This window comes from Ranitomeya variabilis, chromosome 4 (assembly GCF_051348905.1).
Source record: "Ranitomeya variabilis isolate aRanVar5 chromosome 4, aRanVar5.hap1, whole genome shotgun sequence".
Taxonomy (NCBI): domain Eukaryota; kingdom Metazoa; phylum Chordata; class Amphibia; order Anura; family Dendrobatidae; genus Ranitomeya; species Ranitomeya variabilis.
In genome coordinates, this window is record NC_135235.1 from 647,938,959 (window position 1) to 647,957,447 (window position 18,489).

Consider the following 18,489-nt stretch of genomic DNA (forward strand, 5'->3'; position numbering starts at 1 on the left):
CATTAGCAGCGCTCCTGCCGAAAGCAGTTTTAACCCTGTGGACGCCGGCGGGGGACGTGACAGACATCAGAATGTGAGTATGTACTGGTTTTTTTTTTTACTTTTACAATGGTAACCAGGGTAAATATCGGGTTACTAAGCGCGGCCCTGCGCTTAGTAACCCAATATTTACCCTGGTTACAAGTGAACACATCGCTGGATCGGCGTCACACACGCCGATCCAGCGATGACAGCGGGTGATCAGCGACCAAACAATGGTCCTGATCATTCCCCAACGACCAACGATCTCCCAGCAGGGGCCTGATCGTTGGTCGCTGTCACACATAACGAGATCATTAGCGGGATCATTGCTACGTCACCAAAAGCGTGACGTTGCAACGATATCGTTAACGATATCGTTATGTGTGACTCAGCCTTCAGCACAATCAGGCATGGTGCTGGCTTCCACTATTTTGATAAAATCACTGACAGGAGGGAGACAATGTCATGAAAGATCTGCAAAATAAGACTGAAAACCCTGACCTATCTGCAATCACAGGCAATGCAATGTGTTGGGGAGGAAATAGCTGAAGTTCTCACATGACATCTGAGAGAAGTAACCTACCTGGCCTATTATCCCAATGGAAATACTTATTCATTTGATATGCTAATTGGATGGCAGCTCATGGAGAACAGAATCAAGGACTTTCATAGTTTGCAGATGGTGTTCTTTTACCACAGGAGTTCCTCAAATTTTAAGGTGTCTCTAGGCTTTGTTGAGGTTTGAAAGGTGGGGATGTCTAGTGGAAAAGAATATCTTCTTTTGTCTAATAACATATGAAATTATGTGCCCTTTAGGTAACATTTTAGCCGTTGCCCAAAGCAAATTAATATTATCCAAGCAAACTAGTTTTTCGCTCATAAAATCAACCAAATAGGCCTCCAAAAATCATCTAGAATCATAAGACTTGTAAAGATGTGATGGGAACCTTCATCTCATTACATAAACACAGCCCTAGGTCAGTGTACTGTTCATTCAAGATTTCCTAAGCAATGAAATTGTACAAATACTACCCCAACTCTGTACTATGCACTAATTAGTAGACTATTTCATTACTGCTATTCAACTCTCATACAGACAGACATAAAAATTCACTCAGCTCACTGGTGATGCCGTGTTTACAACTTAGAAATCCAGAGAAATCGTAGAGAGAGTAAAATGAAGTTTAAGAATGAAAGGCTTCTTACCTTGCTGCAGCTAGAAGTTTCACTTTCTCAGGAATCCCCTGTATGACTTCCAAATAGACTGGTTGGCCACGGGCAAATGTTGGCGGCAAAAAACTGTTGTTGCTGTTTTGCTCTGACTCAAAGTCAGACTACGGGATCACAAGTGATGCCAAAATAGTGGTACTAGGCCCTCTTAGTGACGAGCACTCAGCGAAGAGAATGCACACTGATTGTGGGCATATACAATTCTGTTTGTCCCCTGAAAAGAGTTTTCTTATACCATTTACAGACAAAAGAAACACTGCATGAAAAATTCCATTAGAAGTTGCACCAGCCACAACCTTCTCAGAAATATTTTATAAACCTTTTATTTATCATGCCTTTCCCAGTATACTACCCATAACAGTTTTCTCTGAACATTGCATATGCGATAAGAAAATAATAGACCAAATATGGATCCTTGAATATAAGACTATACAAATAGTATTAAACAATATATAGAACTGAGAAAAATATTAACCCTTCTATCATCAACGACCTGTGGGTTAGATGATCCAAACTCAATAGAACTAATGAATGAACAGAAATAGAAGTCTGTGGAAGCACTGCCATTTTTAAATCCATAGCAAATCTATGTCTGCTGCAGATATTACGGCAGATTTTACCTTTTGTAATGCAATCCGTGAAATAAGGAGGCTAAACCACACCATTTAAGCAATGATATTCACATGCTATATATTATGATTTTACATCGGCTCATCTTCTCCCCATTCAGGTCCCTACAATATCCGATCCGCTCAGTGGAGATCTTCTATATAAGAGAATTCACCTGGTAAAGCCATCAAGGATGGATAGGGAAAGGGATGAAACTGTGGAGAGAATGTTAGCTCTCACCCTAGAGATCCTATTCCGACTTACTGGAGAGGTGAGAGATTCTGATGACGTCACATTACATCATTCTTATCTATGGGAATAACAGATGGACAAAACTGGAGAGGTGAGGACTCTGGAAATGTCTGTAGTGAGATTTATTAATGTGTCTCTCCATAACCAGGATTACACAGTAGTGAAGAAGACCTCTAGTGCGGGCTGTCAGGCCCCTATGTCTGACGGATGGGGAACACCCCTGAGCCCAATCATGGGGCCTCTACCTCACCCCCTGATCCATGATGACCAGAAGATCCTAGAACTCACCTACAAGATGATTGAGCTGCTGACTGGAGAGGTGACATTGCTGGGAATGCTGGGACATTATACAGTAACACTATGATGGGATCAAGGTGGTGATGGTATCATTTTATGTCTCAGGTTCCTATAAGGTGTCAGGATGTCGCCATTTATTTCTCCATGGAGGAGTGGGAGTACTTAGAAGAATATAAAGATCAGTACAAGGATGTTCTGATAGGGGTTCCCCAGTCTCTCACATCACCAGGTAATAGAGATTACTGTACACACACTTGTAATGAAGCAAAGCTTCTGGAATAACATTATTCAAAAATATTGTAACTATGTAACTATGTATTCAAAAATATTATCCTCCTCATACTCCAAAATATCTGACATTATTTTATGTATAAACATTTCCCTGACTTTTACAACATGATTATCATCCTTTTGTGTGGACTGCTTGGCCTCAGATAACTAAAAATTTTGTTTTCGAGTAAAAGCAAATGGCATACTTCCTTTTGAGCTGGATTGTGAAATATGTGTTACTAGAAATAGGCCCGATGCTGTTGCATTGGGAGTGCGGTGAAATGAACATCAGCTGCTAGCAGTATTGAAATCTGGCGTCAATACCGCTAGCAGCTGATTGGTCACCAGCCTTGGCGGGGGATTCAAATCCTGTGCGGCACGCTCATTGGCTAAACCAATGAGCGGTGCCGCGTAGGAATGAAATCCCCCGCCAAAGCCATGAGCTGCCAGCGGCTGAGCCAATGAGTGGCGCGGGATTCAATTCCCCCTCCAAATCCGCGTGGCACCGCTCAGCCAATGAGCAGTGCCGTGCGCCTTGGCGGGGGATTTGAATCCTGCGCAGCACCGCTCATTGGCTTAGCCAACGGCGGTTCAGCCAATGAGCGGTGCCTCGCGGGATTTGAATCCCCTGCCAAAGCCGCGCGGCACCGCTCACTGGTTCAGCCGGCGGGGTGGGGGATTTGGATCCAGCGCTGCTCATTGGCTGAGCTGCCCCTGGCTACGCGGCTTTGGCGGGGGATTCTAATTCCGCACGGCACCGCTCAGCAGGCGGCTCAGCCAATGAGCTGTGCAGTGCAGCCTTGGTGGGGGATTTGAATCCCGTGCCCCTCATTGGCTCAGCCGGCGGCAGCTCAGCCAATGAGCGGTGCTTGATTCAATTCCCCCACCCCGCTGGCCAATGAGCAGTGCCACGCGGGATTTGAATCCACCAAAACCACGCAGCCAGGGTTGGCTCAGCCAATGAGCGGAGCCACGCGGCTTTGGCGGGGGATTTGAATCCCACTCCCCTCATTGGCTGAGGCCAGGCTATGTAGTATGTTGCATGTACAGTATGTAGTATGTTGCATGTATGTAGTATGTTGTATGTATGTATGTAGTATGCATGTTGTATGCATGTTGTATGTTTTGTTTTTTTTATACATTCAAACACATTAGCCGGATGATGGGACTACTACTGTCCCATCATTGGCTAATGTGTGACTCACTGTCACTGTAGCAGGCATAGCCGGATGGGACTTGTAGTCCTATTGGACGATGCCTGCACACACATGAGCACACACACACACCAGGACAGCCCGCAGACCACCCGGACAGCCCGCAGACCTCCCGGACAGGCCGCAGACCACCCAGACAGGCCGCAGACCACCCAGACAGGCCGCAGACCACCCAGACAGCCCGCAGACTCGGCACGGAGAGCCCGCTGACCACCCGGACAGCCCGCAGACCAGGGTGGATAAAAATCAATGTTTTTTAAAAAAAATCAAAAAAATCGGATTTTTTTTATTTAAATCGGATTTTTTTGATTTAAATCGGATTTTTTTCAATAAACTGCTTTTTGAGGAAAATATTTTACCATCCAAAGGTTCTTCCATCATGAGATAAAGCTGAGTTGTTTAACTCAGTAGAATAAAGGCTGTATATGTGTAACATTCACAATGCCATGCTCTTCCAGAGGTTTCTGTAGGATGCTGACTATCCAACAAGTTTGGGCATGTCAACTGAATGGAAAAAGAAACTAAACCAAAAGTGAAACCAAGCTAGAAGTGTGGAATTAAAGGGGCAGTATGAACAAAATGTGGAGGCTATTAATAGTTTATACAATTAAGACATGCTGCTTTTAAACACCTACCTATTGCCATATAGTAAAACAAAAAAGATTTTTACTTACTTTGGGGTCCCCCCCTCACTCTGGCGTTAGATCGTTGCCCCTAGTTTCGTCCGTGTAACTATGGGCGCACATGCGCACTGCTCTCACTTCTCATTTTAATCGTGATTTATATTAAAAAAACCCTTTTGATTTAAATCAGTGATTTAAATCATGATTAAAATCATGATTTAAATCGATCCGATTTAAATAGAAAAAAATCTTTTGATTTAAATCGTGATTTAAATCATGATTTAAATCGGCGTGATTTAAATCAATCCACCCTGCCGCAGACCTGGCACGGAGAGCTCGCAGACCCCGACCGCACACACGTAGTTACCGCCCACACTCTTCCCCCTCCTGAACTGCAGCGTTTCCTCCTCAGCTAAACTGCAGATATTTTTACATCTGCGGTTTTGCTGCGGAAGTGCCCGACTCAATGCAAGTCAATAGGTGCAGAAAAGCTGCAGTTCCGAACAAAGAATTGACATGCTGCAGAAAAAACTGCTGCGTTTCCGCGCGTTTTTTTCCGCAGCATGTGCACAGCGGATTTGGTTTTCCATAGGTTTACATGGTACTGTAGACCGCATGGAAAACTGCTGCAGATCTGCAGCGTCAAAAACGCTGCGGATCCGCGGTAAAAACCGCAACGTGTGAACATGGCCTAATAGTTCTCTAAAGTGTACCGCACTTTTAATCAGGAAATTAAATATTTTTACATGCTTTGTAAATTGTCATAACACAACTCCGGTTTGTTCTTGACAGGTGACCATGTCAAACTCGTGGAGGGACATATGATGATTTCAGATATTAAAGAAGAAGATGGTGGTATCACACAAGATATATATGAAGAATATGCAATGACTCCAGCTATAGCCTCAGCCATTCCTGAGAAAGATTTATTATCTGATCATTTTCAACAGGTCATATATTCTGTTCCATCTCAAAGTATTAAAGAAAGAAGGGATGTTGAATTTCAAAGAGTTCACATGGGAAAGAAGTCCTACTCATGTTCAGATTGTGGGAAATGTTATACTCTGAAACGAAATCTTGTTTACCATCAAAAAACTCACACAGGGGAGAAACCATTTTCATGTTCTGAATGCAGGAGATGTTTTAAAAAGAAATCACATCTCATTGAACATGAGAAACGTCACACATGGCTGAAACCATTTTCATGTTTAGAGTGTGGGAAATGTTTTAGTCAGAATTCAGATCTTGAATTACATCAGAGAAGTCACCTAGGTGAGAAGCCATATACGTGTTCTCAGTGTCAGAAAGGTTTTCACCAGAAATCAGATCTTACTACTCATGCGAGAATTCACACAGGAGAAAAACCATTTTTATGTTCAGAATGTGGGAAATCTTTCAACCAGAAATCACATCTTGTCAAGCATCAGAGAATACACACAGGGGAGAAGCCATATTCATGTTCTGAATGTGGAAAGAGTTTTGGCCAGAAATCAGATCTTACTACGCATCAGAGAATTCACACAGGGGAGAAGCCATTTATATGTTCAGAATGCGGGAAATGTTTTAACCAAACATCTAATCTTATTAGACATCAGAGAAGTCACACAGGGGAGAAGCCTTATTCATGTTTTGAATGTGGAAAAAGTTATAATGCTAAATTACACCTCATTGCACATCAGAGAAGTCACACAGGTGAGAAGCCATTTCCTTGTACAGAATGTGGTAAATGTTTTAAACTAAAATCATATCTAGTTACACATCAGAGAAGCTATATTCATGCTCAGAATGTGCGAAAAGTTATAGAGCTAAAATAAATGTCAATTCATTAAAGAAGTCATACAAGGGAAGTCATTTTCATATTCAGAATAAATTTTTTTTTTTTTTACTTGGACAACCAGTTTTTCTGACTCCCAACCACTCATACATGAGCATGGGCAAAACCATATTCTTGTGCTAAATATGGGAAATCTTTTGTCCACAATTAAATATGTTTTTAATCCTTTGTTGATGTCTGCCTTTTATGTACAGTAGACATGCAAACTAGTTCTATGCAGCCAGCTTAGAAGCTGAGCTCGCTCTATAGAGTACATGTGCACATTTTGTTATACAGCCATCAACCACTATTCTGCCACCGATGAATCTGGGTGAGATGTGTCTGAGGGATGTGAACACGGCTCTCTGTATAAGCAATGGAAGATAGCGTTACTCGCTAACTTGAGCCTCTATTCCTGATGAGCTGCACGTGATTAGTCAGGAAGGATGATGCAGTGATGAATTCAACAGGTTTTATTTACAGTACCTTGATGAGATGAGGTGAGATGTTAGGGAAGACGAAGGGATGAAGATAAGGTAGAAGTTAGAACTGCAGGACAGAATCACGAAGTTAGAGGTAACAAGAGAATCCTTTCTCTAGTCCCGAAGAACGATAAGATAGGAGTTGCAGAAAGAAAGGTATTATGGGTAAAGCAGAGTAATAATACATGAACAACATAATATAACAACGGCCAGTAGATGGCAGCAAAGTTCACAAATACAATAGATATAATTAAACCATATACAGTACATTGGATAATGTCCTGTAATGACTAAAAGTCTTTGTAAAAGATTAGCTAACAGCACACCCACCATCACACAATTACGGATTCAAGTAAATTATTTAATGGGTAAAAACTAGTTAAAGATTTTTAAAAAAAAAGTGAAAAATTTACGTTAAAATCACTCCGCTTTTTTTAAACCTAAGTAAATAATGCTGAATTAATCATTGCATTTTTTTATATTGTATGTGAATAATTGCTTGTACTGTACCTATATCTGTGTTTTTGATATTTGTGCTAAAAGATTGTCTCCCTGGGCCATGTATTCCATTTAAATCTTTTTGATGTAAGCGGATTTAGAAATAAATGTTCTAACTTAATTATGCGAGACTGGCATATTATGCAGTGAACTTTAAAGATAAGTACTCGAAATGGCAGAGTTTCTGTTTTTGGTCACCTAATTTTTCCCTAAAATGGAGTAAAAAAGAGATCAGAAAATCATATGTAACCAAAATTTGAAGCTGTAGTTTTGTAGTTGCACAAAAAAGAAGCCTGAGACGACCTTGTTATGACACTTTTTTTTTTTAAAGTAGTATAGCACTAAAAAAAACTGTACAAATTAGGTATCCATAATGTTGAAGGCCTATGGAACATAGGAATCTGGTCATTTTTGCAGCAAAATGATTGTCATAAATAAAAGAGAACAAATTACTGGGGGATTTTTTACCTGATTTTCAGTAGAGTACATGGTAAAGTGAATGTTGTCATTCAAAAATACATTGTTTTGCAAAAAAAAAGATCTTATATAGATATTTCTGCAGAAGTGAAACTAAAACTAAACATGGCTACATTCTTACAAGGACAAAACTCAATTAGTTCACACATGCCATTTTCCTTTTACTTCAGATTTGCGTTCTTGGCAATTTCAATCAAAGTGAAATCTTGTCATACACAAGAAAATGAAAGAAATCCAGAGAACTAAATAATTAAGAAATGTATTTAACAATAAACATCTGTGTCAGGTTTGCCAACGTGATTTTGTTTATTAAAAAACCTCTCACGTTTATATAGGGCGCCAACCCCCACTGTCAAGTAGTCCTCAGGTAGGACGTAATTAGGGTGAGACTCCTACCCCCTAGTCTATTGACCCTTTATCCATTGCTGTGTCTTTTAGTCAAGGTTATTTAACCTCCAAAATGCCTTTGAATACACATTTTCTCAATAAATATGAATCATATATGGCCATACAAAACTCTGAGGAAACATGGTGCCCCTCCCCATATTGATTAATGGAGTTTTTTGAGACAGAAGATAATTTCTTATTTTAGCACCTAGGGACTTAAATTTGTACCGGATATGAATGGTATAAGTCAGGACGATGCGTTTCGGGGAGTATGATTTAATTTGTTCCCCCGGAATGGTATACTCATCAAGGTTCCGGTCAGGCTAATTAATATGGCAGACACTTGCACACGATCCGGAAGGAATCCATCACTTCCGGGTCATGCGCTCCACGGTTGAAGTGCATCGGTGGACGTGTCTCATAGATTTGATCTGCCGTTGACTACAGGAGGGGACATACCGGAAGCTGAGGGTCCTGGGCGGATCCTTCCAGGTGCGTTCCAGGGTGGAACACAGGGATGCATCGGAGGTTACGAACATGGGTGGACATGATCCTGGGCTGATACTTCCAATGCAGCCAAGGTGGAATGCAGGGACGCACTGGAAGTGACGAAGGTGGATGGACACGGGGTCTCAAGGGGCGCATTGGAAATGACAACTAAACAGGTAGAAGAGTGGTCTATATAAATCACGACCATCACGTGTTTACAGACCTTACTATATTGTGCTTTGAAGATGCACACTCTCTTAATATACTGTAAAAGACCCCCCTCTTTTATGCTCTCCTGATGATTTGATGAAATGAAATGCGTCAGGAGATGGTGGAATTATGAGTACTAAAGGAACCTGGATACCGTTATGGTGGGATTCGATGTGGTAGTGGAATTGCTTCCCCCACCCCCATCTTTGGATAACCAGGACCTTTGGATGAGTTTGGAACACAACCTGACTTATGTATAAGCTATCTGGGTGAGATTGTTCCTTTTCCTTGTTATGATTCAAAAGTTTTCTTGTCCATTCCTACCTATGATTGAAGATTGATAAAATAATAACTGGCATTTTGGTGCAATATTGTGGTGCTTATCACACACTGTCTGGAAATACCATTAACCACTTAGGCTAGGTTCACAGTTGCGGTTGAGTCCGCAGCGTTTTGTACGCAACCGCAAACTCATTGCAAAACGCATGCAAACGCATGATAACGCTGTATTTTTCTATCCGCATCAACTTACGCATGACGGATAAAAAAAGCAACGTTTGCACGTTCGCGTTGTTTATGCGCATGCATTTGTTATGAAAACATTTTTCAAGAAGAATTTCCTTGACACAAGCCACGCCCATTGCGTGGCTCATGGGATTTCTGTATATAGACCCTTGTGCAAACGCAAGAGAACACATGTCCTTGCGTTCCTATAGACTGGAATGCGTTGTTTTGACGCACTCCTTCCGTAAGCGTCAGAATGCGTATGGCGGCGGAAATTTGACGCCCAAAAAATTCTAACATGATGAGCCAGCCGCGTACCACGAAAAGCAAACGTGGGCGAACGCATGCGCCTGCATCTACAATGTTAAAGATAGGAAATCAAGACGCATGCAGACACGTGTCAGAAACGCTGCGGACACAACCGCAAGTGTGAAACCAGCCTTACAGTTAATTATAGTGGGCTCAAGGGATTTGAATGCCGGAAAATAAAGGGATATTTTTCAGCAAGACTATACAGGCACGGCTGATGTGGAGTTTACCTTTTGTATATGGAGTTTGAGTCCTACTTTTATATGTTTTAGTGTTTGTCATTTGTTTGTTTGTTTGGCTTGAATAGACCAGTGGTCTTTTTGAAGAAGTTATTAAAAGCCATATTTAATTTTTTTCAACACTACCTTGCTATATAACAATTATTGGATTGGTTGAGGGATAGATATATTTTTTTTTTTATCAAAGTGAGCAAACAGACAATTATCACAGATTTGATTAACCCCTTAAGCCCCGAGGGTGGTTTGCACATTAATGACCGGGCCAATTTTTACAATTCTGACCACTGTCCCTTTATGAGGTTATAACTCTGGAACGCTTCAACGGATCTTGGCGATTCTGACATTGTTTTCTCGTGAGATATTGTACTTCATGTTAGTGGTAAAATTTATTCAATATAACTTGTGTTTATTTGTGAAAAAAAACAGAAATTTGGCAAAAACTTTGAAAATTTCACAATTTTCCAACTTTGAATTTTTATGCCCTTAAATCACAGAGATACGTCACGCAAAATACTTAATAAGTAACATTTCCCACATGTCTACTTTACATCAGCACAATTTTGGAACCAAAATTTTTTTTGTTAGGGAGTTATAAGGGTTAAAAGTTGACCAGCAATTTCTCATTTTTACAACACCATTTTTTTGTTTAGGGACCACATCTCATTTGAAGTCATTTTGAGGGGTCTATATGATAGAAAATACCCAAGTGTGACACCATTCTAAAAACTGCACCCCTCAAGGTGCTCAAAACCACATTCAAGAAGTTTATTAACCCTTCAGGTGTTTCACAGGAATTTTTGGAATGTTTAAATAAAATTGAACATTTAACTTTTTTTCACACAAAATTTACTTCAGCTCCAATTTGTTTTATTTTACCAAGGGTAACAGGAGAAAATGGACCCCAAAAGATGTTGTACAATTTGTCCTGAGTACGCCGATACCCCATATGTGGGGGTAAACCACTGTTTGGGCACATGACAGAGCTCGGAAGGGAAGGAGCGCCATTTGACTTTTCAATGCAAAATTGACTGGAATTGAGATGGGACGCCATGTTGCGTTTGGAGAGCCCCTGATGTGCCTAAACATTGAAACCAACCACAAGTGACACCATTTTGGAAAGTAGACCCCTTAAGGAACTTATCTAGATTTGTGGTGAGCACTTTGACCCAACAAATGCTTCACAGAAGTTTATAATGCAGAGCCGAAAAAATACAAAATCATATTTTTTCATAAAAATGATCTTTTCGCCCCCAATTTTTTATTTTCCCAAGGGTAGGAGAAGAAATTAGACCACAAAAGTTGTTGTGCAATTTGTCCTTTGTACAACGATACCCCATATGTGGGGGTAAACAACTGTTTGGGCGCATAGCAGAGCTCGGAAGGGAAGGAGCGCCATTTGACTTTTCAATGCAAAATTGACTGGAATTGAGATGGGACACCATGTCGCGTTAGGAGAACCCCTGATGTGCCTAAACATTAAAACCCCCCACAAGTGACACCATTTTGGAAAGTAGATCCCTAAGGAACTTATCTTGATGTGTTTTTAGAGCTTTGAACCCCCAAGTGTTTCACTACAGTTTATAACGCAGAGCCGTGAAAATAAAAATTATTTTTTTTTTTTCAGAAAAATGATTTTTTAGCCCCCAGTTTTGTATTTTCACAAGGGTAACAGGATAAATTAGACTCCAGAAGTTGTTGTCCAATTTGTCCCGAGTACGCTGATACCCCATATGTGGGGGGGAACCACTGTTTGGGCGCATGGCAGAGCTCGGAAGGGAAGGAGCGCCATTTGGAATGCAGACTTAGATGGATTGGTCTGCAGGCGTCACGTTGCATTTGCAGAGCCCCTGATGTACCCAAACAGTAGAAACCCCCCACAAGTGACCCCATATTGGAAACTAGACCTCCCAAGGAACTTATCTAGATGTGTTGTGAGAACTTTGAACCCCCAAGTGTTTCACTACAGTTTACAACGCAGTGCCGTGAAAATAAAAAATCCTTTTTTCCCACAAAAATGATTTTTAGCCCCCCAAATTTTTATTTTCCCAGAGATAACAAGAGAACTTGGACCCCAAAAGTTGTTGTCCACTTTGTCCCGAGTACGCTGATGCCCCATATGTTGGGGTAAACCCCTGTTTGGGCGCATGGGAGAGCTCGGAAGGGAAGGAGCACTGTTTTACTTTTTCAACGCAGAATTGTCTGGAATTGAGATCGGACGCCATGTCGCGTTTGGAGAGCCCCTGATGTGCCTGAACAGTGGAAACTCCCCAATTCTACCTGAAACTAATCCAAACACACCCCTAACCCTAATTCCATCTGTAACTCTAACCACACCCCTAACCCTGACACACCCCTAATTCTAATCCCAACCCTAATCCCAACCGTAAATGTAATCCAAACCCTAACCCTAACTTTAGCCCCAACCCTAACTTTATCCCCAACCCTAACTTTAGGCCCAACCCTATCCCTAACTTTAGCCCCAACCCTAACTTTAGCTCCAACCCTAGCCCCAACCCTAGCCCTAAATGGAAATAAATAATTTTTTTTAATTTTATTATTTTTCCCTAACTAAGGGGGTGATGAAGGGGGGTTTGATTTACTTTTATAGCGTTTTTTTATATCGGATTTTTATGATTGGCAGCTGTCAACACACTAAAAGACGCTTTTTATAGCAAAAAAGTTTTTGCGTCTCTACATTTTGAGACCTATAATTTTTCCGTATTTTGGTCCACAGAGTCATGTGAGGTCTTGTTTTTTACGGGACGAGTTGACATTTTTATTGGTAACATTTTCGGACATGTGACAGTTTTTGATCACTTTTTATTCCGATTTTTGTGAGGCAGAATGACCAAAAACCAGCTATTCATGAATTTCTTTTGGGGGAGGCGTTTATACCGTTCCACGTTTGGTAAAATTGATAAAGCAGTTTTATTCGTCGGGTCAGTACGATTACAGCGATATCTCATTTATATCATTTTTTTTATGTTTTGGCGCTTTTATACGATAAAAGCCATTTTATAGAAAAAATAATTATTTTGGCATCGCTTTATTCTGAGGACTATAAATTTTTTATTTTTTTGGTTATGATGCTATATGGCGGCTCGTTTTTTGCGGGACAAGATGACGTTTTCAGCGGTACCATGGTTATTTATATCCGTCTTTTTGATCGCGTGTTATTTCAGTTTTTGTTCGGCGGTATGATAATAAAGCGTTGTTTTTTGGCTCGTTTTTTTTATTCTTTTCTTACGGTGTTCACTGAAGGGGTTAACTAGTGGGACAGTTTTATAGGTTGGGTCGTTACGGACGCGGCGATACTAAATATGTGTACTTTTATTTATTTATTTTTTTTTAGATAAAGAAATGTATTTATGGGAATAATATTTTTTTTTTCTTCTTTATTTAGGATTTTTTTTTTTTACACATGTGGACATTTTTTTTTTTTTTACTTTTTTACTTTGTCCCAGGGGGGGACATCACAGATCGTCGATCTGATAGTTTGCATAGCACTCTATCAGATCGGCGATCTCACTTACATCGCTGCAGGCTTACAGAGCTGCAGCTGCAGCCTGCTCCTGACCCGGAAGTCCTCCCTGCAGGACCCGGATGCAGCCCCGCGGCCATTTTGGATCCGGGGCCTGCAGGGAGGAGATGCTCGGTACAAGGTGAGTACATTCCCTTGTACCGATCGTCTCAGGGAAGCCCGCAGGGAGCCCCCTCCCTGCGCGATGCTTCCCTGTACCGCCGGTACACCGCGATCATGTTTGATCGCGGTGTGCCGGGGGTTAATGTGCCGGGGGCGGTCCGTGACCGCTCCTGGCACACAGTGCCGGATGTCAGCTGCGATAGGCAGCTGACACCCGGCCGCGATCGGCCGCGCTCCCCCCGTGAGCGCGGCCGATCGGCTATGACGTACTATCCCGTCACTGGGAATTAAGTCCCAGGTCACCTTGACGGGATAGTATGTCATATGGGATTAAGGGGTTAAGTAACCGATGTTTTTAAGGGTTGAAATTACTTTAGGCCACTGATCTCACACTAAGAATACAAAAATAGTGATGCCCCGCATCAAACCCAGGTCCCTCCAGCCTGGCCCAAATGGGTTCTGGGCATCAGAATTGGCATCAAAGTGGGCAAACAGTCAATTTTCACACATTTGAATAAGTAACTGATGTTTTTAAGGGGTTAAATTACTTTAGTCCACAGATCTCACACCACCATTACATACATAGTGATATCATCAAACCCAGGTGACTTTAGCCTGGCCTAAACGGGTTCTGGAAATCAAAATTGGCATCAAATTGGGCAGAAAAAAAAAATCAATCTTCACAGATTTGAAGTAACTGGTGATTTTAAGGGGTTAAATGACTTTTGGCCACAGATCTGATGCCAGTATTACATGCATTTTGATGCCCTGCATGAAATTCAGGTCACTCCAGCCTTTCCCAAATGGGTTCTGGGCGTGAGAACTGGCATCAAAGTTGGCAGAGAGTCGATTTTGATGATTTGAATAAGTAACTGATCTTTTTAAGGGGTTAGGTGACCTTGGACCACTGATCTCACACCACCCTTACATCCCCCATCATGGCAGTGTGGGGCGCCACCATTGACATTATGCCTTTTAGTAGTGTTAAAATGTAGCAGCAATTTTTCATTATTTTCAAGGAAATTTACCAAACCTACTTTTTAGACATTTCTACCATTTTGAAGGGTCTTTGAGGGGCTTATATATTTGGAAACTTGTAGTATACCCTTTTAACAACTGCACCCCTTAAATTACTTTTTAACTGCTGTTAGGAAATTTGTTAATCCTTCAAGTGCTACACAGGAATAAAGTAAAATTGAATAAAAAAAATGTAAATTTTTACACTATAATATTGCTTTAACTGGAAAATGTGCATTTGGAATAGTAGTAGAAAATAGACCTTAAATTGTATTATGCAACATCTCTCCATATGTGGATTCAATAGCTGATATATGGACAAAACTGGTGTTTGAGTCCATAGCAGACCTCTGGATAGAAAGAGTGCTATTTGAATTTTGTAGTACCAATTTTGCGGAACAGATTGGGAATTCCATGTCACATTTGTAGACTCCTTGTCATGACAAAGCAGGAGAAACCTCACACAAGTGACCCAGTTTTCAAAACTAAACCCCTCAAAGAATTCATATAGGCATGTGTTAACCATTTTTTACTGTGAGGTGGTTTACAGAATGTTATTTTAAATTTTATAATTTGGATGTGAAAGTGAAAATTTATTTAAGTCAAAATGTTGTTTCAGCACCAAGTTTTTATTTTCAAAGGGATAATAGGAAGAAATGGACCCCATAATTGTTAAGCAATTTCTCCTGCATGTGAAGATGCCCCCAAAATTGCAGTTTGGTCACATGGCAGGGCTTGGAAAGTAAAGTGTGCTGTTTGATTTTTGGAGTGTAAATTTGGATGGAAAAAATTCTGCATGCAATTTCGCATATGCAGAGCCAATCACATGCCAACACCCTTCAGAAAAGAACCCAGCTTGGAAACTAGAGCCTTCAAGAAATTTTGTCTAGAAGGTGTAATGAGATTTTTTTTAACACACAGTTGATTCACAAAACTTTATAACATTTAGACATGAAAAAATAATTTTCACTAAAATACTGTTGTAACACCAAATTTATAATTTACACAAAGGGTACTATGAGAAAATGGACCCCATCATTTGTTAAGCTTTTTCTCCTGAATGCTTGCCCATGTCCACTACACAGTGGATGAAGTTCCACAACTGACAATATCTGTCTGTCGCCAGCACTGAGAACAGCTGATCGGTGGGGGTGTCAGGACCCCACCAATCTTACATTGATGATCTATCATTAGGATAAATCATTAATGTAAAAGTAGCGGAGAAACGCTTTAATAAATGTGGTGCATCAAACTCCAGCGCTTTCTTCATTAAAAGGTTTGTCCACAACTGGCCCAACCCCTCTTCAATTGCTCTATTCCCCCTTATACAATAAAACAGCCTTTACTCACCTCAGGTGCTGGCGTCACTCCAGTGATGATGACACCTTCTACACCAGCCAATCTCCTACGTCACTTCCAGCCAGTCAAGGTCGGTGATATCCAGGCCCAGGGACTTCAGGACACTGGGTCCTCCATCACACTAGTCAGCCCAGATAGTGTCCCACCTGAACACTATTTACCAGGTCGCCAAGTGACCTTCTCCCTGGCTGTAAGTCAGTGCTCGGACATCCCTTTAAGCCGTGTGCAGCTGGACTGGGGTACTGACCAGGGAGAGGTCGAAGTGGGACTCATGGACGGCTTCCCCACACCTCTTATTTTAGGGAATGACCTCAGACAAGGACTGTCCAACCAATTTGTTACTGCCATCACCCGAAGCCAAACAACACCCTGATGTGGATCCTTCTGCCACCCATCCCAAGGATAACCGACACTTCAAGCCTCTATCAACCTCGAGTTGACGGCGGTGAGGACATTTAACCAGACTGCTGACATTGACTGGGGGGAGATAGATCGCAAAGAGTTTAGGTAAGCCCAACTCATGGACTCCACCCTAGAATTTGCCCACAGTACGGATGCTCGACCTGGGGAAACAAATCAGGGAGAAGTGTATAGTAGAAGGGAGCAAGGACTGCTATATAGGGAAAAGCGCGCATCATGACCAGAGTAACCCTGGACCCGTGTCTTATCAGCTCTTGGTGCCTCAGCAGTATCAGCCCAATCTCCTACGCTTGGCACATGATGTTCCTGCAGCTGGGCACATGGGGGTGAGAAAGACCCAGGCTCAACTACTGCGCAGTTTCTTTTGGCCAAAGGTCGCCCAAGAAGTGCGTAAATACCAAGCCTTTTGTTCGGTTTGTCAATGGATAGGGGCAGCAGCCTGTCGTGCCCCACTCAAATCCATGCCCTTCATAGGTGAATCCTTCGAGAGGGTTGCCATCGACTTAGTGGGTCCTTTAGCTATCCTCAACCAAAGGAGAAAGAGGTTCATCCTCGCCCTGGTTGACTTTGCCACCCGCTATCCAGAGGCCGTTGCCCTGTCATCCAGAGATGCAGAGCTCGTGGTTCAAGCTCTACTGGACATTTTCAGTTGAGTAGGGTTTCCACAGAATATTGACCGACCAGGGGACCCAGTTCCAAAGTGAGCTGATTCAGACTCTCTGGGAGAAATATGGTGTCCGCCCCATGCGTACCACCTCAAAACTAATGGGCTGTGTGAATGTTTCAATGGAACGTTCAAGCAGCTCATTAGTCAATATGTGGAGTCCGAGGGAGGGGACTGGGAGAATAACCTGCAGCAGCTCCTGTTCGCCTACCAGGAGGTGCTGCAGGATTCTACTGGGTTCTCTCCTTTTGAATTGCTGTATGGCCGAAAAGTACGAGGGCCGTTAGAGTTAGTAAAAGACAGTTGGGAGGGCACTTTTCCTACAGAAGAGGTTCCCATTCTGGAGTATGTCCAAAAGTTTAGGGAGAAGATGAGGTACCTCATGGCCTTAGCCCACAGGAATTTAGAAATAGCTCGGGAAAGGCAACAACGGTGTTACAACCGTACTGCCAGATTGCGAGGATTTACCTGTGCACAGAAGGTTCTAGTACTAGTACGCAAAACCAAGCTGCAAGCCATGTGGGCAGGTCCATTCACCATCACCAGGAAATGCAGGGAGACTGACTACACTGTGGCTTTTGATCGAGCGGGTGTTCGTGAATGGACCTATCATGTTAACAGGCTAAAAGCTTATGAGGAAAGGGGAGTTACCAACCTAGCAGTTTGTTGTTCTCCTTCAGATGACCCAGACCTGGACCAGATCCCGGACTTATTGGTGGAATCCAAAAGAGGAATGGGGGTAGCAGCTTTGTCCATAACAGAAGCAACAATTACCAGAACTGCTTGGAACATATGGCTCCCTGTTCACGAGTCAGCCTGGTCGAACCCCCTTGGTCCAGCTTCATGTCAACACAGGGGTAACCACTCCACTCAGACAACCGGCCTATCGGGTGACACCTCCAGTGTTAGCAATGATGAAGGCTGAAGTGGATAACGTGTTGAATATGGGGGGGTCATAGTTCCTGCCCATGAGCAGCCAGTGTAGTGTTGGTGCCCAAGAAAGACAAGAGTGCTCGCTTCTGTGTGGACTATAGGCGACTCAATGAGGTCACCGTTACTGACGCGTACCCCTTGCCTCAGGTGGATGAACTATTAGACAGATCTTGGTTTATATCTACTATTGATTTGAGCAAGAGATACTGGCGGATCCCACTCACAAAAGAGGCTCAAGAGAAGTCTGCATTGATCACCCCTTTTAGCCTTTATGAATTTACCAGCAGGCCCTTTGGGATGAAGAATGTCCTGGCTACCTTCCAAAGGATGGTGGAGCAGTTACTAGAGGTATGTCAGGGGTATGCCCAGGCCTAACTGGATGATATCGCTATCTTCAGCCATACCAGGGAAGAGCATCTTCAACATGTCACAGGTGCTGCAGAGGGTAGAAAAAGCCCAGCTTACCATCTGGCCTGACTAGTGCCAAATGGGGATGGCCGAGGTACTATACCTTGGACATCAGGTACGA

The 18,489-nt window shown here is 42.3% G+C and overlaps 1 protein-coding gene across 2 annotated transcripts in view; it reads left to right on the plus strand.

Annotated features, from left to right (window-relative positions):
- The window catches only part of LOC143766151 (uncharacterized), a 45,335-nt gene extending 37,098 nt beyond the window's left edge, over window positions 1–8,237 (plus strand). For both annotated transcript variants that reach the window (XM_077253615.1, XM_077253616.1), the window contains exons 2-5: window positions 1,982–2,131; window positions 2,261–2,431; window positions 2,515–2,638; window positions 5,309–8,237. In XM_077253615.1, the coding sequence (XP_077109730.1) occupies window positions 1,982–2,131; window positions 2,261–2,431; window positions 2,515–2,638; window positions 5,309–6,330 (1,467 nt within the window). In that variant the 3' untranslated portion in view covers window positions 6,331–8,237. The remainder of the gene's footprint in view (window positions 1–1,981; window positions 2,132–2,260; window positions 2,432–2,514; window positions 2,639–5,308) is intronic.
- Window positions 8,238–18,489: the final 10,252 nt, after the last annotated feature.